This window comes from Giraffa tippelskirchi, chromosome 3, assembly GCF_054371585.1.
Source record: "Giraffa tippelskirchi isolate mGirTip1 chromosome 3, T2T-mGirTip1v1.2.pri, whole genome shotgun sequence".
In the NCBI taxonomy this organism is placed as follows: Eukaryota; Metazoa; Chordata; class Mammalia; order Artiodactyla; family Giraffidae; genus Giraffa; species Giraffa tippelskirchi.
Genome location: NC_137277.1, coordinates 50,358,017 through 50,385,559, shown reverse-complemented (window position 1 = coordinate 50,385,559; position 27,543 = coordinate 50,358,017). Strand labels below are relative to the sequence as shown.

At 37.5% G+C, this 27,543-nt stretch overlaps 1 protein-coding gene across 1 annotated transcript in view; it reads left to right on the top strand.

Annotated features, from left to right (window-relative positions):
• Nucleotides 1-27,543, top strand: part of APPBP2 (amyloid beta precursor protein binding protein 2) — a 61,359-nt gene that overhangs the window by 18,506 nt on the left and 15,310 nt on the right. The window contains exons 2-5 of the mRNA XM_081584988.1: nucleotides 1,747-1,835; nucleotides 4,066-4,217; nucleotides 8,240-8,363; nucleotides 24,599-24,767. Coding sequence (XP_081441114.1) covers nucleotides 1,747-1,835; nucleotides 4,066-4,217; nucleotides 8,240-8,363; nucleotides 24,599-24,767 — 534 coding nt within the window. The remainder of the gene's footprint in view (nucleotides 1-1,746; nucleotides 1,836-4,065; nucleotides 4,218-8,239; nucleotides 8,364-24,598; nucleotides 24,768-27,543) is intronic.

Genomic DNA, 27,543 nt, shown 5'->3' with positions numbered 1-27,543 from the left:
TTATTTCTCCTGAGTTTTTCCTTTGTTGGTTAATAGTGAAGGTGTATGTGATGGTACTGAATTTTATCATACGCATTCCCAGAAGCTCTTTTATTATTTATTTTTACCACAGAAAACGTAATCATCTCCAAAAATAGCAAATCTTTCCTTATGAAGGTTTATGGTTAATATGAGTATCCAACCACTGTGTGAAGATAACATTTCTGCCTCCCTTTCCTGAGCATGTGGTAGGTAGTTGTTACCCTCTCTCCCCTCCAGCAGTCATTAGGGATTGTTCACAGATGTCTTCAGGGCGGGGGGAGGGAGATGTGTGTGCTGTGATGAGTCTTCGTTGTTTCATTTGGCCTTCTGGGAAGCATGGGCTCTGGAGCGTGCAGGCTCAGTAGTCGTGGTGCGGGCTTAGTTGCCTTGTGGCATGTGGGATCTTGGTTCCCTGACTAGGGCTCGAACCTCATCCCCAGCATTGGAAGGAGGATTCCAACCTCTGGACCACCAGGGAAGTCCCTGCAAAGTGGTCATTGTTGCGTGGTAGTCCTATATCTACCTAATATGACCTGGCCCCCATCATGACTAGTCTTTCCTAGTGGCTCAGATAGTAAAGAGTCTGCCTGCAAGGCGGCCGACCAGGGTTTGATCCCTGGGTCAGAAAGATCCCCTGGAGAAGGGAATGGCAACCCACTCCAGTATTCTTGCCTGGAAAATCCCATGGATGGAGGAGCCTGGCGGGCCCCAGTCTATGGAGTTGCAAAGAGTCAGACACGACTGAGCGACTAACACACACACCCCTATACATCCCCCCCAACACACACACACACTCCACCCCCATCATGACTAGTGATTTATCCCCGAGTTTGCTGGTTGAGTTTGTAGTATGTTTTCCCTGTGCAAAGTTAACTAGCCTATTTGGCAAATGAATTCAGAAGCATGTCCTCTTTCTGAAACCCAAGTTTTTGTCAAATGAGTTAAGTGTTAAGTTCTTACAATGTAAAAAGTGAGTTGATAGAGCAAAATCTCTGCCTTCCATAAGGCACTGTATAGCAAATATAAATTGAGTAACATATGGTGAAGTTGAGGGATGGGAAAGAGGGGCAGTAGTATCTTTTTAACTGTATGTATTATTTGGGATAAACATTTAATACATTTATTTAAATATTGTTTTAAATGGAAGATTTAGAAAGTCAGGCAAAAGGAATGAAGGAGCGACATGATTAGAAATTGTGCATACTGAATTGCTTTAGACATGATGTACTGTTAGTCTGCTTGTGAAGTTTCATGCCCAGTAGTGATCTGAGATTCTTGTGGTCTGAAGAGCCCTTAATGGGGCATAGTGCCTAGTTCTGGCTTCTGGACATTATCTTTGCTATTATTTTGATAATTTTACTTTATCCAGTTTTAAGGAAAAAAGTTAATTTATGTTTCTTGACTATAACTTTTTTAATGTTTAATAGATAATTACAGTATATATACTTTTTATTATTTAGGATTTACCAGATACTCTTATAAATATTAATTTCTATTTTATATGACTGTTAAAATGTTTTATGTGAGTTACAGAGATTTGTTAATTTGGCATTACATTTCTGTTAGCATAAGCATCTTTTCTGATATTACTGTGTAATTGTAACTTTGAGCAGTATTCATAATTCATCAAATATTAAGTCCATGAAATTTCATAAGTATCATTAAAGTAGAAATTGGCATTAATCTTTTTTCAGTGGTCAATTTTTTGTTTGTTTTTAATTTCAGCTATACCAACAGGGACGCTTATGTCAACTGGGCAGTGAATTTTGTGAATTGGAAGTTTTTGGTAAAGTATTGAGAGCTTTGGATAAAAGGTAAATTCATTTTGTAACAATTGTGGTAAACTATACATATTCTAAATTTTACCATTGTGATCATTTTTTAAGTTTACAATTCAGTAGCCTTAAGTACATTCATTTTGTTTTGAAACCATCAATATCACCCTTGCTTTTTGTGTTCAAAAAACAAAGAATGAATTCATCTTCCATGTTCTGGCTATTATGTGGTAGGAGTTATATGTGAGTATAGGTGACATGGCCTTTGATTGTTCTTGCTGTTATTCTTCCCTAAATTTGTTTTAAGTGCCATTTCTTTTTCCTAACCTACATTTCTAGAAAAGTAAGAATATAGTTTTACAAAACACTCTATAATCTCTAGTATGAACATTGGCGAGTTGTTTCATTTGTTCAACAAATTAAGTAAATACTTGTTAGACTGCCTGTATGTGTCAGATACTGTTTTAGATGTTGGGGTTACAGCAGTAAGTTCCTCAAGGTCTCTTCCTCATGAAGTTTGTATTTTAGAAAGGAATGATACAGTAATCAACAAGTAAATCATATGATTTCACTGTTCAGGGATGCCTTTGGAATGAGGCCTGTGTACTTAGCCTAAGAGAAATTTCTTGGTTAGTTGATTAATTAAAATTAATCTGTAGAAAAATAAGAGAACTTCCATTTTGGGACAAGAAGGCTATAGGAAAACTTTCCTAAAAAATTCTTTAAGAAAAGGTTAGTTTTCTGGGATTTGAATTTCTCTATGCGGTTCTAAAGATGGCCATTGTAAAGATTTAGTGGACTACTTCTCTTTCATCTCTCAGGTTATCTTTCACCAAGTCCAAATCCCTTGGTAAGTGTTTAATATGTTTGTGAAACTAAAAGCATGTAGTTTGACTTTTCCTCCCGTTTATCCAAAGCAGTGACTTGGTTATTTACAGTTTTGTTTAAAACAATTTTTTTATTGAGATGATTCACATACATATAAACTCACCATTTTGAATTGTACAATTCAGTGGTTTTTAGTATTTTCACAAGTTTTTGCAACAATCACCACTGTCTAATTCTGGGACATTTTCATCATCCCAAAAAGAAACCTGGTACCCATTAACAGTCACTCTCTGTTTCCCCGTACCCCTAGTCCCTGGCCTACCCTTAATCTACTTTCTGTCTCTGGGTGTATGTATTCTAGTCATTTCATATAAATGGAATCATATAATATATGCTCTTTTGTGACTGAATTTTACTTATAATGTTTTCAGGATTCATTTGTGTTTGTTATTTCAGTACTTCATTCCTTTTTATGAATAATTTTCCATCATATGGATATACTATGTTTTGGTTATTTAGTCATCTGTTGATGAACATTTGGGTTGTTTCTACCTTTTGGCTATTATGAATAATGCTGCTGTGAGTGCTCATGGACAAGACTTTGTGTGGACATGATGTTCTCTTGTATGCATATGTAACTAGGTTGAGTAACCCCTAAATTGTTTTCCACAGCAGCTGCACCATTTTATGTCCCTACTACCCATGTATGAGGGCTTTCCAGGTGGCGCTAGTGGTAAAGAACCCACCTGCCAATGCAAGAAAACTAAGTTCGATCCCTGGGTTGGGAAGATCCCCTGGAGGAGGGCATGGTAACCCACTCCAGTATCCTTGTCTGGAGAATCCCATGGACAGAGGAGTCTGGTGGGCTACGGTCCATAGGGTCGCAAGAGTTGGACACAACTGACGTGACTTAGCACACATACACGCACCCACGTATGAAGGTTCAAATTTTTCCATATCCTTGGCATCACTTTTTTTTTGTAAGTATTATTATAGCCATCTTAGATGGTGTGAAGTGGTATCTCATTTGTGAGTTGATTTGCATTTCCCTAATGACTAATGATATTGAGAATCTTTTCTTGCGGTTATTGGCCATTTGTGTATTTTCTTTAGAGAAATCTCTATTCAAATCTAGTGCCCATTTTTAAATTGGGTCATTGTTGAACTACAAGACAAGTTGGTTTTTAAAATTGATGTTAGAAGTTCATTTTATCCTTCACTGTCATCAGTGTACACATATAGAATCACTCAATCCACTGAGTAAAAAATATTAGGCTAACTGTGAATTATGGCATCATAACAGGCAAAAAGCTGCTTTTTATCTTATCCTATCTTTGAAAATAATGGTACCATTACTTCAAAAAGGCAAGTAAGTGTTTTATAAAAGGACAAAATATGTTACCTTTATAATAACAATAATGACCTTTTCCTTCTCTTTCAGACACTTGCTTCATCATTGTTTCCAGGCTTTGATGGATCATGGTGTGAAAGTTGCTTCAGTCTTAGCCTACTCGTTCAGTCGACGGTGCTCTTATATAGCAGAATCAGATGCTGCAGTAAAGGAGAAAGCCATTCAGGTTGGCTTTGTCTTAGGTAGGTAATGGTAAAATAGAGGAGTGTTTTGTCCTGTGACATGAGTCAGAATTAAATCTGCTGGCATTAAAGGATTCTCCCAGTACATTCCCAAAGTTAACATAAGGAGGTTATGAGAAAAACATCAGAAGAACTAGGTGTGATACATTGAACATTAACTTTGTGCTAAGGACTATACTATGCGTTTAAATACTATCTTTCCAAAAAAAATCCTCATGAAATTCCAGTGATGTGATGGTATTAATAGCATTTTACAAATGAAGAAACAGACTCAGCAAAGTTGAGTAACTTTTTAAGTCACATAGTAATGGAGCTAAGTTTAGAACCCTGTGGGTTTGTGATTCCATACCACTTATCTTCCTACTGTGTCAAACTGCTACCAACCTCTTTCATAGCTGTGACATGGGACAAAATTCTTTTGGGACCTGAGTTTTCCCATCTCTAAAATGAGGGTAAATCTGCATTCCTCATGGGCAAGAATAGGGAAAACATAACTGGAAAAGGATTCTAAAAAGATTTTTATGCTACACCTACAGAAAAATATTGTTTAACTTTTGCATAACATTTTAATACGACTTTTATAAATTATTTACATAAGTATATATGTTTCAGGCAATATTATTGAAGTTATTGCTACCCTTTTTTGTCAAATATTTATTTTGAAATGATTGTAGATTCACTGACAGTATCAAAACCAGGAAATTGATACTGGTTTAATAGTTTTACCTAGACTACAAACCTATTAGGTCAGCCAAAACATTTGTTCGAGTTTTTCCGTAACATCTTACAGAAATACTCAAAGGAACTTTCGGACCAATCCAGTATTTAACATTCATTGGTTTTTATATATACTCATTTGTGTGTGTATGTTTAATTTAAATGTAGTTGACCTACAGTATTATGCTGGTTTCAGGCATACTGCACAATGATTTGGAATTTGTATACATTATGAAATGATTGTGTGACAAGTATAGTCCCCATACAAAGTTATTACAATAATATTGACCGTGTTTCTTAGGCTGTATATTACATTCCTATGGCTTATTTATTTTCTAACTGGAGGTTCATACCTCTTAATCCCCTTCACCTATTTCACCCCAACCCCACCTCCTTTCTCTGGCAACCAGCTGTTTGGTTGGTGTATTTATGAGTCTATTTTCATTCTGTTTTGGTTTTAGATTCTACATATAAGTGAGATAATATGATATTTGTCTTTCTCTGACTTAATTCATTTAGCGTGATACCCTTTAGATTTATCTGTGTTGTTAACAAGATTTCTCCTTTTTTAAAAAATTGTGATTGGGCAGTACTCTACTGTATGTATGTATAAATGTATCTCATACCATTTTTATCCATTCATCTATTGATGAATATTCAGGTTGCTTCCCTATCTTGGCTATTATAAATAATGCTGCAGTGAACGTTGGGGTGCATGTGTCTGTCTGAATTAGTGTTTTTGCCTTTTTTTGGGTTAAATACTGAGAAGTAAGACTGCTGGATCATATGGCAGTTCTATTTGTTATTTTTTGGGCAACCTCCATACCGTTTTCCGTAGTAGCTGTGCCAATTTACAATCCTACAAACAGTGCGGGAGGGTTCCTTTTTCTTCACACTCTCATGAATACTTTTAATTGTTGTTTTGTGGTAATAGCCATCCTGACAGGTAGGAAGTGATATCTTATTGTGGTTTTGATATGCATTTCCCTGATAATTAGTGATGTTAAGCATCTTTTCATGTATCTGTTGGTCATCTGTAAGTCTTTTTTGGAAAAATGTCTATTCAGGTCCTTTGCCCATTTTTAACTGGAGTGTTTGGTTTTGAGTTGTTGTGTGTGCTTTTTCTATGCAGTTGATTCCATGTAAGTATTCATATAGCCACCATTACCATCAGGATACAGGACTGTTCCAGCATCACATTCTACCATTCTTTTTTAAAAAATTTATTTATTTATTTTAATTGGAGAATAATTGCTTTACAATTTTGTGATGGTTTTTGCCATACATCAACATGAATCTGCCACAGGTATACATGTGTTGTGTCCCCCGCCAACCCCCCGTCCTGAACCTCCTTTCCACCTCCCTCCCCACCCTATCCCTCTGGATTGTCGCAGAGCACCAACTTTGAATGCCCTGCTTCATGCATCAAACTTGCCCTGGTCATCTATTTTACATATGTCTACCATTCATTTTTAACTTCTCACATTAATGTGTGTGTCTCTCTCTCTGGCACATCCACATATACTCTTCACCAACAAGTTTTCATGATCATTTCCTTCAATATTAGAGAACGTTTTTTGTAGTGGTCGTAGACAGTTTTCTGGAGGAACTCAACATTCTTTTCCAAAAAGAATTTTCAGCATTTATACTTTGATAGTGCCATGGACTATAAATTGCAACAAAGAATTATGACTAAGAATGTCTGTTAACAGTAGAGTGTTTGTGATCTTGATGAATGTTAATATTGACATCCATTTAGTCCTAGATGGTCATGTAAAAATCTATGTGGGAGATATTTAGTATCAAGAAAGATGAAAGGCAGGAAGGCTAATATTCGCTGAGATCTTCTGTTATCTCTACACTCATACCAATCTGGCCTCTGTAAGGAGCCAGATTGAACAACTATATTATCAGTCTTGATCCTAAAATTACTGAAACAGTGAAAAAACTTCATACCAGAAGTCTATGTGATGTACACTTTTTTTTAAATTGCAGCTTTATTGAGGTGTTACTTCCTAGGCCATGCACTTTACCCAGTCAAAGTATACAGTTCAAAGGTTTTTAAACTTAAGATCCCACAAGCCGCACGGTCATCGCAAAGCTGGGATCTTGCTCCACTGGTACGGGTGCCTCAGAGTTCTGAGAAGAGGGCCTGTGGGTCTAGAATCTTGACCTCTAGGAAGGGCACCTCAATGACTAGGGATACTGTGAATCTAGATCTGTAAGTGTTGGAAATCTACAACTGGAATTGACTTACAGAGATGAATTGCACTGCTGGAGTAAAGAAGCATTACCTTTGGGCACTGTCAGCAGAGCCCTTTCTGACAGAAACCAGAAGGTACTAGGGAGTGTCTCTTACTCCTGCAGTCTTGCAGCCTTCTCTCTAATGCCTTCTTTGGTAGAGACTACCAGGGAACCAGCTGGCAAAGGAGAAATGTGATAATAGAGTCCTAGCCCCGTGTCATCAAACAGCCTAGAAGGGTTGGTTTGGAAAGACATAATAGCCTAATAACCAGCACAATGCACACTATGTTGAGAGGATGAGGAGATTGTTTAATATGAATATTATAATCTCATTAATCTAGTCATTTAGTGAGCACCCTAAAATAATAATCATATTTAGGGGAAGAAGTAGTCTAAGGCACACTTCTCTCCAGTTAAAATATTTGTTTCATTACACAGAATCAAACATAAAACACCAGTCTGAGCAAAATATTTTTTCTTCAACCCAGCTCCTATTGACACTATTAAGACTAGTTGGCACTATCAAAAAATGTACTAAACCACTAGGAGGGGGTCATGAGCCTCAAAAAAGATGGACAGTATTCTAAGGAAGTGATGCCCAGATGCTCAGTGCATTAGGACTGTTGAAGGACAGCAATTTCATTTTTTGCTAAAAAAAAAGTTGAGATGATCTAGCACTACTGTCTCTTTTAATCTGTATCCTCTGTAATGTGCTTTATTGTAAGAAGATGAAGTTTATTCGATTGAAAAGTTAACGTTAACCCTGCGTGATGAAAATGTTAGAAAAATCACTAAATATAGTGGCTAATTAACTGGAAAATGTCAGCTCTTAGTGGAGTATTTTTAGAGGGTTAAAACTCTTGATTCCTTATTCAGGGTGTCAACTTGGATCAAATTGGATCTAATGCCACTAGTTTGTTTGAAAGTTTTTTAACTTTATTTTGGACTAATAAACACAGAGGTTTTTTTCCATTTTAGATAACGTTCATGCTAAGCATGTCATTTTAGCTCTCAGGTGATTGTTAAATTATCTGAAGTTTTTGGTTTTTCTTGTCCTTTAGGTGGCTTTCTTTCAGATGCAGGCTGGTACAGTGATGCTGAGAAGGTTTTTCTGTCTTGCCTTCAGTTGTGTACTCTACATGATGAGATGCCTCACTGGTTTCGTGCAGTAGAATGTTGTGTGAGGTAAGTTGGAGCAGTCCTGTAATTACATGCTGTAATGGTGTTAGTGGCTTTTCTAGTTCTAGCTCATCTAAGCGAACTTCAACATTTGATTAACCTTCTGAGATGACATTCATGTGTCAGTTTCACGAGTCTGGCCTCCTGTCTCTCATCACCAAAATAGAGTTATCTTGCTATAGACAGCTGAGATTGAAGTATTATGAACCAGACTGTGTTTTATATATACGTTTTTTCTTTGTCATAGACCTCGTTTGTTTGTTCATTCAACAAACTTTTATAGAATGCTGTACTAGGCACTGCATGCTTGGAGAAGAAATATACCTTTTTCTTGGGTATTTTTTGTTTGTTTGTAACAAACAAATGTTTGTTTACATTTCTGGAATCGTACATAACCCAATTAATATTTTACTTATAACTTCTTAAAAGTTCATTTTTCAACAGATAAAGGCAAGCAAATTCAGAAGTACTCTGTGCTTTTATGATCTTTATTTTTTTGTACATGTAGCATTTAGTTTCAGCTGTTTTCATGTAGGTTTTCTCTCTGTGTACCCCCCCAATTTGATTTGATATTTCTTTAAAAGAATTTTTTTTTTTAATAAAACTAAAGGAAAGTTTAAAAAAAAAAAAAGGAAAGTTTAAATTTAAAAAATAATGAAGTAATTCTTTGTCATAAGTTAACCAGAGTCTGGTCAATTTACTGAATTTATTATATTTTTACTGAATAAGTGATGCTATTTCTTTTGTATGTTAGAGATGAGTTAATTAAATCTGAACCTCTTGAGAGCTGAAATATAGGTTCTTTTACATAAAACCATTGTTGATTTATGTTAACATTTACTAATGCTCTCTGCTCAGTCTTTTGAGGTTATTATTACTGTTTTATACAGGGCTCACTTGTATTAGCTTCAAATCCTGAAGTTAATTTTATAATGTGGAAACTTAGTTATAAATAATATTTTAGAAGCTTAGGACAATTGCCCAGAGATATTTTATGATAAATTATAGTAATAATTGCAACCCCAATAATTGTAGCCCACCAGGTTCTTCTGTCCATGGAGTTCTCCAGGCAAGAATACTGGAGTGGGTTGCCATTCCCTTCTTCAGAGGAATCTTCCTGACCCAGGGATCGAACTCTGGTCTCCAGCATTGCAGGCGAATTCTTTACCATCTGAGACACCAGGGAAGCCCCAATAATAATAATAATAATAATGATAATAATAATAATAATTGTGTGCAGAAGCTATAAAGGGATTGATTATTGGGCCTATACTTTGTAGTACTGATAAAAAATAATATGTGTCATCTTTCTTCTACACTTCTGCCTGTCCTAGGAATAGGAGGCTAGACTATATCATATGGAATTTTAGGGGTTAGCTAAATGTTTCTTTGTGTATGAACTAGTTAACTTAGAATTTTAAAAAATCCATTTTGTATGATGTCATTGTAGATTCCTCTTTCATAGCAAGCAGTCTTTTGACCCACAGGTATAACATTTTCTTCTTACATATGCTTGCCTTTTACTCACGAAGTCAGAAGATTTGTTTCTTCTGGATAACTAACATTTCTCTTGTCTGTCTGATTTTAAGGCTCTTACATAAGTTTTACATCAATATAACCAAAAGATTTTATTTTCTCCTAGGACCGGGGCTCCTCTTCTCTTTGTGGTTTTTTATCAACTTTAGCATGTAGTTCATTATGTTTGTAAATGTTACAGGCAAGGAGAAGGGCAGAAGGCTCATGCCAGCTGAGTTCTTTTTTTCAGACAGAAAAAATAGTTTTCTCAGAAGCCTGGGCCTGGTCTTCTTTGCTTACCTCTCTTTGAAACTAGAAAGCTGGGACAGACTCTGCATATCCTCCAACCAGTATAATGTGGTCAGAATGTTTTTAATTGTATTTTACTGCTCCAAATGAACTCATGGGTCTACATTAAGGAATGAGAAGAGAGGAAAATATTGGATAGGTTACTATCAATTCAGTTACTGTTTTGGCTGTCTTTAGAACAAGCACATACGAATAGAAAAACGCCTGTGCCAAGAAACAGAACTATTTATAATACTAGCTTACTGCCTGTATACCTAGACATCTTGCTCTTAAGAATTTGAAATTTCAGAATAAAATTGGCTTCGGCACAGCTATACTTTATAAATTCTTGGTCATGATAGGTATAAATAAAATTTTTAGTATTATAGTAGTATTGTTTGAAGAAAAGATTAAGTTATTCTTAGCTTTTGAGTTTGGAAAACTCTGTTTTGGAGAACAGATGCTAATGAAATCCTTTACCCAGCCCCAGAAGTTTTGAGCCTAATCTAAGAGTGTGTATTTAAATTTAATAGCACAAAATCAGTTTCTAATCTGGGGCTGGAATGGAAGCAGTATAGAGCAGATGCTGGAGACTCATCTTGTTAAACCTGGTACCATTTCTCAGTCTTTGTTTTTTTCCTTGAAGACACGACTTAGTTTCTTTAATTTTTTTCTATTTAGTAACTTTGTTCTGTGTATGCATGTGTCAGTTACCAAACAAATCGAAAACATTCAGAAATCTATGAAGAAGAAAATAAATATGATCTGTAACCCTGCTGCCCAGAAATAACTACAGTTATTATTTTGGTATATTTGGGGGATTTTAAGTGAAAAATTGAACTTGCCAAACCGAGAGGAAAAGACTTGAATCTAAATTGAAGAAAGAACCCTGAGCCCTAGGAAGATGAATTTCTTGAAATCTAAGAATAAGTAGAAATTAGAAGCTAGGAGTCAATAGCAGTATCTCAATTACTCTGAAAATACTATACAACATTCAGGATAAAATTCAAATTTTTCAAGTGTATAGAGACCAAATATACCTCCATGTTCTTTTTCTAAGGAAAATAGTCAAGAAATTTTTCTAACCAGATAAAAGTTCAGTAATAGCAAATCTCAAGGTAGGGGAAGATAGTGTAGAAATAGTGATAAGCAGTAAGTGTTGTAATATATACTAGACATAATGGAGTAGAAAGAGCATGAAGAACAAATTATGAGTTTGTAATATGTCTTACATAAGGATTTTTTTTTCAAACTGGAAATGAAATTATAGAAATAGAAAAACAAGGATTTCCCTAGTGGTTCAGTGGCTAAGACTCCAAGCTCCCAGTGCAGGAGGTGTGGGTTCAGTCCCTGGTTGGGAAATAGATCCCACATGCTGCAACTGAAAGATCCAGCGTTCCACAAGGAAGATCAAAGATCTGAGTGCCTCAACCAAGACCTGGTATAGCCAAAGAAATAAATATTTTCTAAAAATAAGGAAATAACAAATTCTCAGTTACCACCTACTATTAAATGTAAGATGATTTTCTTTTTCCACCTGAAAATTGACAAGAGTTGCCTTACAAAGCCCCCCATATTATGAGATGTTCTTTCAAGTCTGTTGTTTTGAACAACAAAATACTATTTGGGAAAGAAACGTTAGCCTGAAAACTTAGCCTGTACCAGCATCGGGAAGCTCATAGAGATCACCTGCCTGAATTTTCTATTTAAGAAAGTAATGAAAAACTTACCTAGTGGTCCGTCCAGTGGTTAAGAATCTGCCTGCCAGTGCAGGGGAAACAGGTTCGATCCCTGGTCGAGGAAGATTCCACATGCCCTGGGGCAGCTAAGCCCATGCGCCGCAACTACAGATCCTGTGCTCTATAGTTCATGTGAGGCAACTACTGAAGCCCAAGTGTCACAGCTCCTGAAACCACGTGCTGCAACTACTGAAGCCTGTGTGCCCTAGAGCACCTGCTCCACAATGAGAGAAGCCACTGCAGTGAGATGCCTGTGCACCACAACTAGAGAAAGCCTGCAAGCAACAAGGAAGACCCCGTGCAGCCAGAGAGAAAGGAAGAAAAGAAATTATTGGAATTTAATAGATTTAATAGTTGTGTTAGATATCTGTATTAACTGGCTTCTTGAATATTTCTTTGAAATGTGATGGATTAAGTGGTTTGGTTGCAGAAATTATGGATGTCCACTTGTCTTAGGTGGAATGAGAAAGCCCAGTGGTCTTAATTCTTTGCAAATGGTTGATGGTACCGTTGGATAAAATTTCTAGTGACATTATACCAGACTCAAAAGTGCTAATTTTCAAACAAGTGAAAATGTTTTACTCTGAAAAACTGTTAGATGATTCAAAAAGTACTTTGATGATGAAAGTAAATGTTTTAAGATGCATGTGAATAGTTGGGTAACATTTCATAAATTGCAAAGAAGAGAAGTAAGTTTTAAAAATTTAGGTTTTAAATTTTTATAAAGATGATTTAAATATTAGAGATTTCAAGATTTTATCATATATATCCCTAAAACTTAGTGTGTTCAAGTTGGCAGAAAACCTTTTTGGATGGAAGGTGGAGGCTGATATTATTATGTTCAGGTTGCTTTATACTGGGCATATATGATAGCCTGATGTATTTGGAAAATTTTAAAGTATGTATTTTAAAAGTATGTATTTGGAAAAATGTAGTACTATAAGGAAGTATTATAAAAGTCTCATCTTGGTGAGGGGAATATGAATGGCTATCATTATTTAATGTTCAAACATTGTCAGTGCTTCAGTTCAGTTCAGTTCAGTCGCTCAGTCGTGTCCGACTCTTTGCAACCCCATGAATCGCAGCACGCCAGGACTCCCTGTCCATCACCTACTCCCAGAGTTTACCCAAACTCATATCCATCGAATCGGTGATGCCATCCAGCCATCTCATCCTCTGTCGTCCCCTTCTCCTCCTGCCCCCAATCCTTCCCAGCATCAGGGTCTTTTCCAATGAGTCAACTCTTCACATGAAGTGGCCAAAGTACTGGAATTTCAGCTTCAACATCAGTCCTTCCAATGAACACCCAGGACTGATCTCCTTTAGGATGGACTGGTTGGACCTCCTTGCAGTCCAAGGGACTCTCAAGAATCTTCTCCAACACCACGGTTCAAAAGCGTCAATTCTTCGGCGCTCAGCTTTCTTCACCGTCCAACTCTCACATCTGTACATGACTACTGGAAAAACCATAGCTTTGACTATAGGACCTTTGTTGGCAAAGTAATGTCTCTGCTTTTTAACATGCTATCTAGGTTAGTCATAACCTTCCTTCCAAGGAGTAAGCGTCTTTTAATTTCATGGCTGCAGTCACCATCTGCAGTGATTTTGGAGCCCCCCAAAATAAAGTCTGACACTGTTCCCACTGTTTCCCCATCCATTTCCCATGAAATGATGGGACTAGATGCCATGATCTTAGTTTTCTGAACGTTGAGCTTTAAGCCAACTTTTTCACTCTCCTCTTTCACTTTCATCAAGAGCCTTTTTAGTTCTTCTTCACTTTCTGCCATAAGGGTGGTGTCATCTGCATATCTGAGGTTATTGATATTTCTTTCGGCAATCTTGATCCCAGCTTGTGCTTCCTCCAGCCCAGCATTTCTCATGAAGTACTCTGCATATGAGTTAAATAAGCAGAGTGACAATATACAGCCTTGACGTACTCCTTTTCCTATTTGGAACCAGTCTGGTGTTCCATGTCCAGTTCTAACTGTTGCTTCCTGACCTGCATACAGGTTTCTCAAGAGGCAGGTCAGGTGGTCTGGTATTCCCATCTCTTTCAGAATTTTCCACAGTTTATTGTGATCCACACAGTCAAAGGCTTTGGCATAGTCAATAAAGCAGAAATAGATGTTTTTCTGGAACTCTTCTTGCTTTTCCGATGATCCAGCGGATGTTGGCCATTTGATCTCTGGTTCCTCTGCCTTTTCTAAAACCAACTTGAACATCTGGAAGTTCACAGTTCACATATGGCTGAAGTCTGGCTTGGAGAATTTTGAGCATTACTTTACTAGCATGTGAGATGAGTGCAATTTTGCGGTAGTTTTGAGCATTCTTTGGCATTGCCTTTCTTTGGGATTGGAATGAAAACTGACCTTTTCCAGTCCTGTGGCCACTGCTGAGTTTTCCAAATTTGCTGGCATATTGAGTGCAGCACTTTCACAGCATCATCTTTGAGGATTTGAAATAGCTCAACTGGAATTCCATCACCTCCACTAGCTTTGTTCGTAGTGATGCTTTCTAAGGCCCACTTGACTTCACATTCCAGGATGTCTGGCTCTAGGTGAGTGATCACACCATCGTGATTATCTGGGTCATGAAGATCTTTTTTGTACAGTTCTTCTGTGTATTCTTGCCACCTCTTCTTAATGTCTTCTGCTTCTGTTAGGTCCATACCATTTCTGTCCTTTATCGAGCCCATCTTTGCATGAAATGTTCCCTTGGTATCTCTAATTTTCTTGAAGAGATCTCTAGCCTTTCCCATTCTGTCGTTTTCCTCTATTTCTTGCATTGATTGCTGAGGAAGGCTTTCTTATCTCTCCTTGCTATTCTTTGGAACTCTGCATTCAAATAGGAATATCTTTCCTTTTAGCCTTTGCTTTTCGCTTCTCTCCTTTTCCCAGCTATTTGTAAGGCCTCCTCAGACAGCCATTTTGCTTTTTTTGCATTTCTTTTCCATGGGGATGGTCTTGATCCCTGTCTCCTGTACAGTGTCATGAACCTCCGTCCATAGTTCATCTGGCACTCTGTCCATCAGATCTAGTCCCTTGAATCTATTTCTCACCTCCACTACATAATCATAAGGGATTTGATTTAGGTCATAGCTGAATGGTCTAGTGGTTTTCCCTACTTTCTTCAATTTAAGTCTGAATTTGGCTATAAGGAGTTCGTGATCTGAGCCACAGTCAGCTCCTGGTCTTGTTTTTGCTGGCTGTGTAGAGCTTCTCCATCTTTGGCTGCAAAGAATATAATCAATCTGATTTCGGTGTCGACCATCTGGTGATGTCCATGTGTAGAGTCTTCTCTTGTGTTGTTGGAAGAGGGTGTTTGCTATGACCAGTGCGTTCTCTTGGCAAAACTCTGTTAGCCTTTGCCCTGCTTCATTCTGTACTCCAAGGCCAAATTTGCCTGTTACTCCCAAGTGTTGCTTGCCTGGAAAATCCCATGGATGGAGGAGCCTGGTAGGCTGCAGTCCATGGGATCGCTAAGAGTCGGATACGAGTGAGTGACTTCACTTTCACTTTTCACTTCCATGCATTAGAGAAGGAAATGGCAACCCACTCCAGTGTTCTTGCCTGGAGAATCCCAGGGACGGCGGAGCCTGGTGGGCTGCCGTCTGTGGGGTCGCACAGAGTCAGACACGGCTGAAGCGACTTAGCAGCAGCAGCAGCAGCCAGGTGTTTCTTGACTTCCTACTTCTGCATTCCAGTCCCCTATAATGAAAAGGACATCTTTTTTGGGTGTTAGTTCTAAAAGGTCTTGTAGGTCTTCATAGAACCATTCAACTTCAGCTTCTTCAGCATTACTGGTTGGGGCATTGTCAGTGCTTAGGAAGGGGTGTATAATAAATTGATTAATGGAAAGATATGATAGACATTCCAAATTAGAATAAAGTGGTAAGAATTATTGAAGACTTGTCCAAGCAAGATATAAGCAAAGAGAATAGAGGACATAACTAAGTATGCTAAATGAAAAATGTGAAACAAAACCAAATACAAGTGTCATCACAGCACATGTAAATGGGCTCAATTCCCCTATCTAGAGATGGTGACTGCCAAGAAGGTGAAAAAATGAAACCCAGCTATATACTGTTAAAAGAAAATAGCCTCAAACAGTAATATCAACAATAAAAGCAGAATTCAGTATAAAAAAAGTTAGTTGATTGAAAAGTATGTTGATAATAAAACATACAGTCCACAAACAAAAAGGTCACAAACCCAGGTATAGCAAATTTAAGATAGCAGCCCTCTATGGCTTGGACAGAGGAGCTTGATGGGCTACTGTCCATGGGGTCACAGTGAGTCAGACCTGACTGAGCATGCACACACATATGCACGTAAGCAGTACACCCTAAAAACACAGAATTTGATTTAAAAAAATATATGTAAAAGTCGAGTATCTCCAAATTAGGTCAATTCAGAATTCATAGAGGTTATCAGGGCACTAGGTTTTCCCCATCTTTTGACTCCTCTATCTCCACTGGTTGTAAGAATGCTCTTGTGGTTTGAGGTATCCCATGCAGATTCCACATTGTCCAGTAGAAGAAAGACTGTATTTTATCTCTGATGACAAAAGAGCCTTTCTTGGAAATCACCAAGCTGACCTGCCCTTGTGTCTCATTAGGCAGAGCTAGATCATTTGTTTACCTCTGGCAATCAATCACTGGCAATCTGAATAGGATTGCTGTGTTAGGATTGGGTTAAACTAATGATTTACTCATGACTCCTACAAGAAAGGAGTCAGTGCCTCAGAAAATCAGGGTTCTACCAATAAGCATGAGATGAGGAAAATGCCTTGGTTCGGGAACCAGCAGTATCTGCCTCCTCTCACAGTGCTTTGCTCCCCCATTTAAAATTAAAATCACACCAGATAGGTATTTCTTAGAAATACACAGTTACCTAAACTGAGCCAAGTAAAAAATAGAAATTCTTAATGAAATCTATAGCAAATCGATTGAATCAGAAATCAGAAAAGTCCAGGACCAGAAGGAAAATTTTAAAAATGATTTTAAAATGTGGCAAAACTAGAATCCTCATGCATTGCTAATGAAAATGTAAAACAGAGCAGCTGCTGTGGAGTAGTTTGGTGGTTTCTTTAAAAGATGAGCACAAAAATTACCATATAACCCAGCAGTTTCAGTCCTAGGTATATGTATCCCAAAGAATTGAAAACTGGAACGCAAACAGATACCTGTATGCTAGTGATCATTGCAGAATGTTTCACAGTGGTCAAAACGTAGAAATGACTCAAGTATCCGTTGACAAAAGAACCCTTGAGCAAAGTGGGTTTGAACTGTTGAGTGTCCACTTAATACACAAGATTTTTTTTTTTTTCAGTACATACACAATACAGTACTACATGGTCTACTCTTGGTTGAATCCATGGATACAAAGGCCTGACTGTAAACTTATATGAGGGTTTTTTTTTTTTTTTACTGCCCTAAATGGTCAGTGCCCCAACCTCCACATTGTTCAAGGGTCTGCTGCTGCTGCTAAGTCACTTCAGTCGTGTCCAACCCTGTGTGACCCCACAGATGGCAGCCCACTGGGCTCCTCTGTCCCTGGGATTCTCCAGGCAAGAATACTGGAGTGGGTTGCCATTTCCTTCTCCAATGCATACATGCATGCTCAGTTGCTTCAGCTGTGTCTGACTCTGTGCGACACCATGGACAACATCCCACCAGGCTCCTCTGTCCATGGGATTCTCCAGGCAAGAATACTGGAATGGGTTGCCATTTCCTTCTTCTTGTTCAAGGGTCAGTTGTGGGTATACAACAAAATAATATTCAACCAATTTTGATATATGCTACAATATAGGTAAGTTTTGAAAGTAATATTCTAAGTGAAATAAGATACAAAAACACAAATACTGTTTGATTTTACTTAAATATCTAGAATAGATAAATTTATGGAAACAAGAAGTAGATTGAGGTTACCAGGAGCTGGGGGATGTACAGAGAGAATGGGAAGCTATTGTATATTATAGAGTGTCTGGGATGATGAAAATGTTATGGAAATGCAAGATGGCCATACAATATGGTAAATAAAATGAATGCCACCGAGTTGTACATTTTAAAATGGTTAACATGGCAAATTTCATGTTACACATTTCACCACAATGATAAAAAGCTCCACCAGTCTTTATTTTTATTATCCAACCCTCCCCTTTCAGTTTATCATTTATTTCCAAAATTTTTCAATGATTCATAGAAAAATACACTTGGATAAGCAGGAGAGAATTTTTTTTTTCCCTTCAGGTTTACTTTTAACATCCTTTGGTCATGTCTGTCTAAAACTAGTTATTTTGCTCAGTCTTACAGTAAATATATTTATAAACTCATGGCCTTTGACCAGGGGTTGTGAAGTGAAAGTTGCTCAGTCGTGTCTGACTCTTTGCAACCCCATGGACTGTCCATGGAATTCTCCAGCCTAGAATACTGGAGTGGGTAGCCTTTCCCTTCTGCATGGGATCTTCCCAACCCAGGGATCAAACCCAGGTCTGCCGCATTGCAGGTGGATTCTTTACCAGCTGAGCCACAAGGGAAGCCCAAGAATATTGGAGTGGGTAGCCTATCCCTTCTCCAGCGCATCTTCCCGACCCAGGGATCAAACTGGGGTCTCCTGCATTGCAGGCGGATTCTTTACCAACTGAGCTATGAGGAAAGTGGCGTGGCCTTTAGATTTGTATATTTTCCACTTCAAACAATGAGTAACTAATCAAATGGTTGCTTTTGATAATAGCTATTGATCAAGTAGCTATGATTTTATGTTGTCATAAAAATAAAATACTATGGGACTGTGGGTATACGGGAAGCCTGTTTATCTTCTCAGTTTTGCTGTGAACCTTAAACAGCTCTAAAAAAGAAAATCTATCTTTAAAAACTGTTAAAAGGCTGTGCTTAATGGTTATGTCACGTTTGGAGAACCTTGAGAGCCTACCTTTTCTTTAGGCTGAACGCTGAGACAGAATTAGATCCTCAATTGCACCAGAAGTTTCTTGGATTCTGCATCCTGCTCGTTTTAAGCCCAGGTGAACACAGAGACCCTGAAGAGTCTACATATGTTGAATTTGCCCTTTTGTTTCAATAGATAATCAGCAGAGACTGGAGAAAATATCCAGCTGTGCTTTTCTAGCATGAAATACTTAAGTTTGCTACCCCCATCATATGCCAGTTACTAATTTTCAGAAACTTATTTTTAGGGAGAATACCTACAGTGAAGTTTGCTGGAAATGCAGTTATTAGTATTGTAGAAATGATTGGTGAGCATGTTTCATTCTCTAAGTTTAATTTTTTTTTCTCATTCAGCCATTTGGATAACTATCAAATCTGTATTTCTTATACCAGCCCTTTTTTTCTCAAGGTTTTTTTTTTTTTTTCCTGGACTGTTGTAATCTCCTGTCCGGGTTGCCTTGCCTCCAGTCTTAACTTTACTGTAATCCATTCTGCCCACTGTAACCACAGCTGTCTTTCTAAAATTTCACTGTTTAATATGGTAACCATTAACCACATGTGACTATTTAACATTAAGAATTAAAAATCAGTGCTTAGTCACAGTGGGCATATTTCAGATACTCATTAGCCACTTGTGGCTACTAAATTGAGCAGAGCAGATATGGAACATTTTAATCGGTTTTATTAGACTGTGTTGTCCTACAACATAAATCAAATAATCTCACTCACTTTTGCAGCCAGAATGCCTTACTATGTCAAATTAGACCCTATAAAAATCGTTCTTTTTTCTACTTTGGACTTCCCCGATAGCTCAGTTGGTAAAGAATCCTCCTACAATGCAGGAGGCCCTGGTTCCATTCCTGGATCAGGAAGATCCGCTGGAGAAAGGATAGGCTACCGACTCCAGTATTATCGGGCTTCCCTTGTGGCTCAGCTGGCAAAGAATCCGCCTGCAATGCGAGAGACCTGGGTTCAATTCCTGGTTTGGGAAGATCCTCTGGAGAAGGGAAAGGCTTACCCACTTCAGTATTCTGGCTTGGAGAATTCCATGGACCATGTAGTCCAAGGGGTCGCAAAGAATCAGACAGGACTGAGCAACTTTGACTTTCACTTTTCTCTACTTTATCTCTTTTCACATAATCCATTATTCATGATATTCCATGCATGTTGGCTTTCTTACTATTGTTTGATTATGACAGAATTATTTTCCCTTTCTCAGGGCCTTTGCACTCGTTGGGAACATGTTTCCCAAGATCTGCACATGATTACCTCTTACATTTAAGTGTCAGCTCAGATGTTACTTCTACAGACAAAAGAATTCTATTCTGTCTGCCCTAAGCCCCTCCGTTAAGAAGGTTTTGGTCATATAACCCTATTTTTTATCATCTTCATAGCATTTATCTTTAAATGTCTTACTTATTTATGTCTGTCTTCCTACCTACACCGTTCCCCACTAGAATGAAGTTCTTTCCCTTCTAGTTTTCCTGAGATGTAACTGACATACAGTACTGTATACATTCAAGATGGTGTGCAACACAGTGATTTGACTTAGATTCATTGTGAAGTGATTATCACAAGTTTAAGGAGCATCTGTTACCTCATGTAGGTTCAATATTAAAGAAATACAAAAAAAATTTTTTTTCCTTGTGATGAAAATTCTTGGGATTGATGCTTAACAACTTTTATATGTTTAACATACAGTAATGTTCTTTTATCATGTTATAAATTAACATCCTTTGTACTTATCTTATGACTGGAAGCGTGTAACTTTTGTCTGCCTTCGTTGACTTCCTCTCCCCCCACCTCCCACCTTTGCTAATCGCAAATCTGATCTTTTTCCATGGGTTTGTTTTTAATGTATAATTGATCCACAATACTATGTTAGTTTCTGTTACACAACATGGTGATTTAATATTGCTATATATCTCAAAATGATCACCAGATAAGTCTAGTTATAATGTGTCACCATACAGAGATATTACACTTATTGACAGTATTCCCCATATTGTACATGACATACCTGTGACTCTTTTGCAGCAAGAAGTTTGTACCTCTCAACCTCCTTCACCTGTTTCTTTGTATACTCCATTCCCCTCTGGCAACCACCTGTTCATTCTCTGTGTCTGTAACTCTGTTTCTGTTTGTAATGTTCATTTGTTTTTTAGATTACAAGTACAAGTGAAGTCATTCAGTATTTGTCTTTTACTCTCTGACTCATTTCACTTAACATAATACCCTCTAGGTCCAGCCATGTTATTGTAGATGGCAAGGTTTCATTCCTTCTTATGACTAATACTCTATTGTGTATATATACCACATCTTCTTTATCCATTCATCTATTGATGGGCGCTTAGGTAATGCCCATATTTTGGCTATTGTAAATAATGCTGCAGTGAGCATAGGGGTGCATACCTCTTTTCTAATTAATGTTTTTCTTTGGATAAATACCCAGGAACTTCTGTCCCATTTTTCAATCAGGTTCTTTTTTTTGGTGATATTGTGTGGATTGTTTGTATATTTTGGATATTAACCCCTTATCAGATACATTGTTTGCAACTATCTTCTCCAATTCGGTAGGTGACCTGAATTGGTTTTTTGATAGTTTTCTTTGCTGTGCAAAAGCTTTTTAGTTTGCTGTGTTCCCATGTATTTACTTGTGCTTTTGTTTCCCTTGCCTGAGGAGACATATTAACAGAAAAAATTACTAATGTTAGAGAGCTTACTACCTGTGTTTTCTTCTAGAAGTTTTATGGTTTCAGGTCTCACACTGATGCCTTTAATCTGTTTTGAATTTAGTTTTGTGTATAGTGTGAACAGGTAGTCCAGTTTGATTCTTTTGTGTGTTGCCGTACAATTTTCTCAACACCATTTATTGAAGAAGCTGTCTTCCCCATTATATATTGCCTGCATAGTTAGAATGAAGCTCCTGATGGTCATAGATTCTTTCTCTCTTTACTAGATTTCACTTTTTTTCATTGTGGCAGGGATCATTGCAAACTCTGGGTTATTAAATCAGCAATTTGTCAAGTGACACTGTCTTTATTCTGTATTACTTTAGCATGAAAAGTCTGTATACCAAAACATATATTTTTTTCTACTTTTATATTTCTGCTTTAAAATATAAATCTAACCAACTCACCATTCTAGAATAGCCTGATAATTGCATGTATTTTTTCTTTAAGTTGAAATTTGGGGGTTTCCCTGGTGATCAGTGGGTAAGACTCCATGCTCCCAGTGCAGGAGGCCCAGGTTCGGTCCCTGGTCAGGGTACTGGATCCTGCACGCCACAGCTAAGAAAAAAAAAGATCCTACATGCCATAAGTAAACATCCCACATACTGCAACTCAGACCTGGTACAGCCAAATAAATACTAAGATAAGTAAATGGGGAAAAAAAGAAAAAGAAATTTGGTGTCATGAAAGATCCTTCATTCAGAATGTTTGATTAACCTTGTTGCTGTTGTTCAGTCACTTAGTCGTCACTGTCTCTTTGCGACCCCATGGACTGCAGCAGGTCAGGCCTCCTTGTCCTTCACTATCTCCCAGAGTTTGCTCAAACACATGGCCATTGGGTCATTGATGCTTTCTAACCATCTCATCCTCTGCCACCCCTTTCTCCTCTTTCTTTCAATCTTTCCCCGTATCAGAGTTTTATTTGACTCTTGGTATAAGGTGGGCAAAATATTGGAGCTTCAGCTTTAGCATCAGTCCTAAGAATAAGTATTCAGGGTTGATTTCCTTTAGGATTGACTGGTTTGATCTCCTTGCAGTCTAAGGGACTCTCAAGGGTCTTCTCCAGCATCACAATTCAAAAGCATCAGTTCTTCGGCACTCAACTTTCTTTATGGTCCAAGTCTCACATCCATACACGACTACTGGAAAAACCATAGCTTTGACTATACATATAGACCTTTGTCAGCAAAGTGATGTCTCTGCTTTTTGATACACTATCTAGGTTTGTCATAGCTTTTCTTCCAAGGAGCAAGCATCTTTTAATTTTGTGGCTATAGTCACAGTGATTTTGGAGCACAAGAAAATAAAATCTATCACTGTTTCCACTTGTCACCCATCTATGTGCCATGAAGTGATGGGACTGAATGCCATGATTTAGTTTTTTGAATGTTGAGCCAGCTTTTTCACTTTCCTCTTTAACCCTCATCAAGAGGCTGTTTAGTTCCTCTTTGTTTTCTGCCATTAGAGTGGTATACTATGTTGTTCTATATGAGGGTTTTAGTCTTTTCTAAAAGCAGTTAATTGTATGGTGAGTGTTGGAAGGATGCACATTGTGTAATGTGCCACCTTATTGAATAATCCTGATGGTTTAGAATTACTCTTTTTATTTTTGGCCATGCTGGGTCTTACTTTGGCATGTCGGATCTTTCTTTGCAGCGTATGGGATCTAGTTCCCTGACCAGGCATCAAGCCTGGGCGCCCTGCATTGGGCGCACACAGAGTCTTAACCACTGGGCCACCAGGAAAGCCCCCCAGAGTGCTCTCCCTCAGAGCAGATCGGCGGTTGCCTAGGGGGAGGGAGAGGGATTGGCAGATGCAAACTGGTATATATAGAATGGATAAACAACAGGTCTTACTGTATAGCATGGGGAATTATATTAACACAATATAGTAAATCAACTACACTTTTTAAAAAACAGTAATAAAATTACTCTCTTTTTTCCTGACTATACAACAGAAAGCTAGAGATCAGAAGATTCTTACCATCTTTCTCATCTTGGGTCATTGATCTGTTAGTATTTTTGGAATAGATATAAAAATTAGACATTAAGTATCTGGGTTTCATTTAATACTCCTGAAGAGTGCTTCCTAACCTCTCCATACTTGGTTTTCTTTTCTTTTTTTTTTTTACTTGGTTTTCATTCATTTATTTTTCCACTTGGTTTTCTTTTAAATGATGTTTATACCTTGTTCCCTCTCAGAGCTGAGCATTTTCATAAAATTATATTGGCATGATATATGGACATAATGTTTTAGCCAGCATCATAATAGATTCTTAAATATATGTCGGGTCCTCACAGTGTTCTGTCTCATATATGGTCTGTACAGATGTATAGCCTGTTGCTATCTTGACCTCAGTCTGACTTAAAAGCATTTTACTACTCTTACATATCACTAGATAATCAGCATGGTTTTGCAGATACTTGTGTGTAAAGAATTCTGTATTTTTCCACCATAGAGGATAAAGGTTATGAAAGAAAGAACTGGCAGTAACCACAGTTTTCAGTGAACTCGTCTTACTGGAAAGATAATTGAATTAAGCATTTTTATAAAGCAACATAAAATGAGCGGCAACCGATCAAAGGTTGCAGAATATACTAGAAAAAAAGAATGGAATATAATGGTAGGTAACAGCATTTCATGTTGATCTTTATTGTCTTCATTATTTTCCGAATTTTTTATAATATAACTGTATTACTTTGGGATTTGGAACAAAGAGAGTTAAGTAATACATGTAGTACATGATGAGTGCACAAAGTATACAGAGTATTTAGAGAGGATAAGGAATCAGCGTTGGATCAGATTAACCATCGGCAGCTTTCTGGGATGAACATGTACTTCTTTCTGAGTATTAGTCAGTCCCAGCTTGGGCCGGACAGTTGTTTTCCAGTACTGCCTCGGTTCTTCTGTCAGCAACCTTAACTCATTTGGGTGCTACGTAGCCATCTGTAAGAGGTTACCAAGTCTACCATACAGAAAATAGCTATCAGAAATAGGCTCATATTATTTGTGCAATTGCAGGTTGCTTCATGTGCGAAATGGAAACTGCAAATACCATTTGGGTGAAGAAACGTTTAAGTTAGCTCAGACGTATATGGATAAACTCTCAAAACATGGCCAGCAGGCAAACAAAGCTGCACTCTATGGAGAACTGTGTGCACTCCTCTTTGCAAAAAGTCACTATGATGAGGTGAGTGTTTTGAAGTATGTTTCATTATAACCAGTAAGTATCTATTAAACTGAAAATAAGTCATATAATCTCATATTTGTCTTAATAGATCTCATTTTCGCTAACTGGGTTTACTTAAAGCAATATACATTTGTAGTGGAATATTTTAAATAGGCAAAAGGAGCATTCTGTGAGATGGATTTTAAACATACATGTGTACAATTTCACATTTGTTTTTAATTTGACCAAACATATTTCTGCCTAAATTATTTTGACTGCATGCTCTGTTAAATGAACCTTTAGTGGGTGCTTTATCGGTTGTGTAGTTCTGGGTGAACTCTCATAACTTGAAGGCATTCATTTCATTGGGAACCTAGATTTTATTTATACTTTAATTGCATTGTTTTGCTTCTATCTCTGAGTTATCAGAAAGTAGTAGCCTCCATTTTGGCTTTATACTATTAAATTAAGGCTTTGGTGCTAATGAATACATAGTTGAAAAGTGAGTTGTGTGGGCTTAACTCTTTACAAGGTTTTTATTTATGGAAGAATGTCATAATTATTTTGCACTGTCAGATAGCTGTCATTTAGCTTTAATATTTTAAAATTACCCTAATGTCAGTTTTTGCCCTGCAATGTAAATATGTATGTATATGTTCCATATTTAAAGGAAGGTTACCATTAGAAGTGAAGTTAGAGAATTCTAGAATAATTGTAAAGTGATGTTTACAACCCCAAAGCTAGGATCATCCTGCTTTTAATATTTATCAAAGAAGGCATTATCAAAGAATGCTTTTGTTGAAGTGTATGGTGAGAGTATGTTAAGTTTTTTAAGAAACTGCCAGATTATCTCTACCAGCATATGTTCCCACCAGGAAGGAGTGAGAGCTCCTGTTACTCCACGCCCTTGCCAGCATTTGATGTTGTCAGTGTTGTAGATTTTGGCTGTTTTAAGAGGCATGCCTCATTGTTTACATTAACTATTTTTCAAAGCTTAATATTCCATTCTAAGATGAGTAAGTTCTGAGGATCTAATTATAGCATGGTAACTGTAGTTAACACTATATGCATATTTGAAGTTTGCTAAGAATAAATAGTTCTTAAATGTGCTCATCACACACAAAAAAAGAGAACACTGTGAGGTGATGCATGTGTTAATGAGATTGTGATACTCATTTCACAATGTATGTGTATATCAAATCTTGTTGTACACCTTAAATATATACATACAATTTTTATTTGTCAATTATACTTCAGTAAAGTTGGGGGGAAACTTTTTTTAGTCATCAAGCTTATTTGTTAACATCTAAAATCCTAATCATCATGCCTGCATTTTCTCAGGAAGTTTATATATATTCTTCTGGTTCTTTTTGATGCTGAGTTCTTGTATCTGCTGAATTAGTTCTGTCAGTGGATTATTTTGCTGCCCCTTTTATGCAGTAATATAGAATTTGGCCCCTTTCTGTTATTTTACACACCAAAAACAAAGAACCCCATTCACAAAAGGCCTTTGTGTGGGCAGCCTTTATGGAAATGAGAATGAAATAAGCAGCAACGGTATTTACCTGCCTTAAAAGTTCTTCTGGGAGTTCCCTGGCAGTCTGGTGGTTAGAACTTGGCATTTTCACTGCAGAGGACCCATGTTCAGTCCCTGGTGGGGGAACTCAAATCCTGTAAGCCACGAGGCATGGCTAAAAAAAAAAGTTCTTTAGGTGCCCCACCAAGACCATCTTTTTATCTCTCCACATATGTCCTCCTCATCTTGGCCGTCTCTGATTGCTCTTTCATTGTTTCTTTTCATCTCTGTTTCTCCTACTCCCCTGCATCCTTCTTTCTGTTCTGTAAAGTGAGTCATGTCTTGGCATTTTTTACTCCTGTACTCAGCTCCAGGCCCATCTTCTATCCAGACTCACCAGTGTATTCAGTGGAACAGAAATATCTTTTATTCACCAGTTTCCACTTTATTTACTAGCAGTTACTGTTTAAGTGATAGTTGTTTTCTTTCTGAACATTTGGATTGGGGGGTGTTATACTGGAGAAGGAAATGGCAACCCACTCCAGTATTCTTGCCTGGAAAATACCGTAAGCAGAGGAACCTAGTGGGCTACAATCCATGGGGCCACAAAAGAATCAGACATGACTTAGTGACTAAATGGCAACCAACAACAACATACTATATTTTATTCATGATCTTTGGAATTCGCTGCACATTCATGAGGAACATTTAAGTCTAGAGATGTTTCTTGTGTAATTTTGTTAGTTTATAAATTTATCATTGATACCTACAGAAAAGTACACAAATCTTGAGGATATAGTTTGATGAATTATCACCATATTCTGCTCTTAATCCATATAGTTTAGGATACACCAAGATAATATCAGCCTCCAAACAGCACTGACTTGGAATAATAACAGTTGATTTCTTGCTCATGTTGCTTCCTGTCTTGGTCTCTCTGTGGCTCTGCTTCACATCATATCTACACGTTGATCAAAACCCGCATGTTGTGGAGCAGCCTCTGTCTGGAACATTACCTGCATTGGAGCAAAGGCAAAAACAGAATGGGGAAGGAATTACTGGTTTTTGAAGCTATCTCCCAGAAATGGCACATTTCACATGAACTCTGCTTATATTTTAATTAATATTTTGGTTAAAGGAAATCTTTAATGTGGAAGGGAAGTTTATCTTTCCTCACACAGGGGCAGTAAATATTTTAAAAGCAGTGTTACAGTTTACTACAGATTTTACATTCTTACTGGGGCAAAATCAGCTTATTTAGTATCTTACAAACCAGGTTTT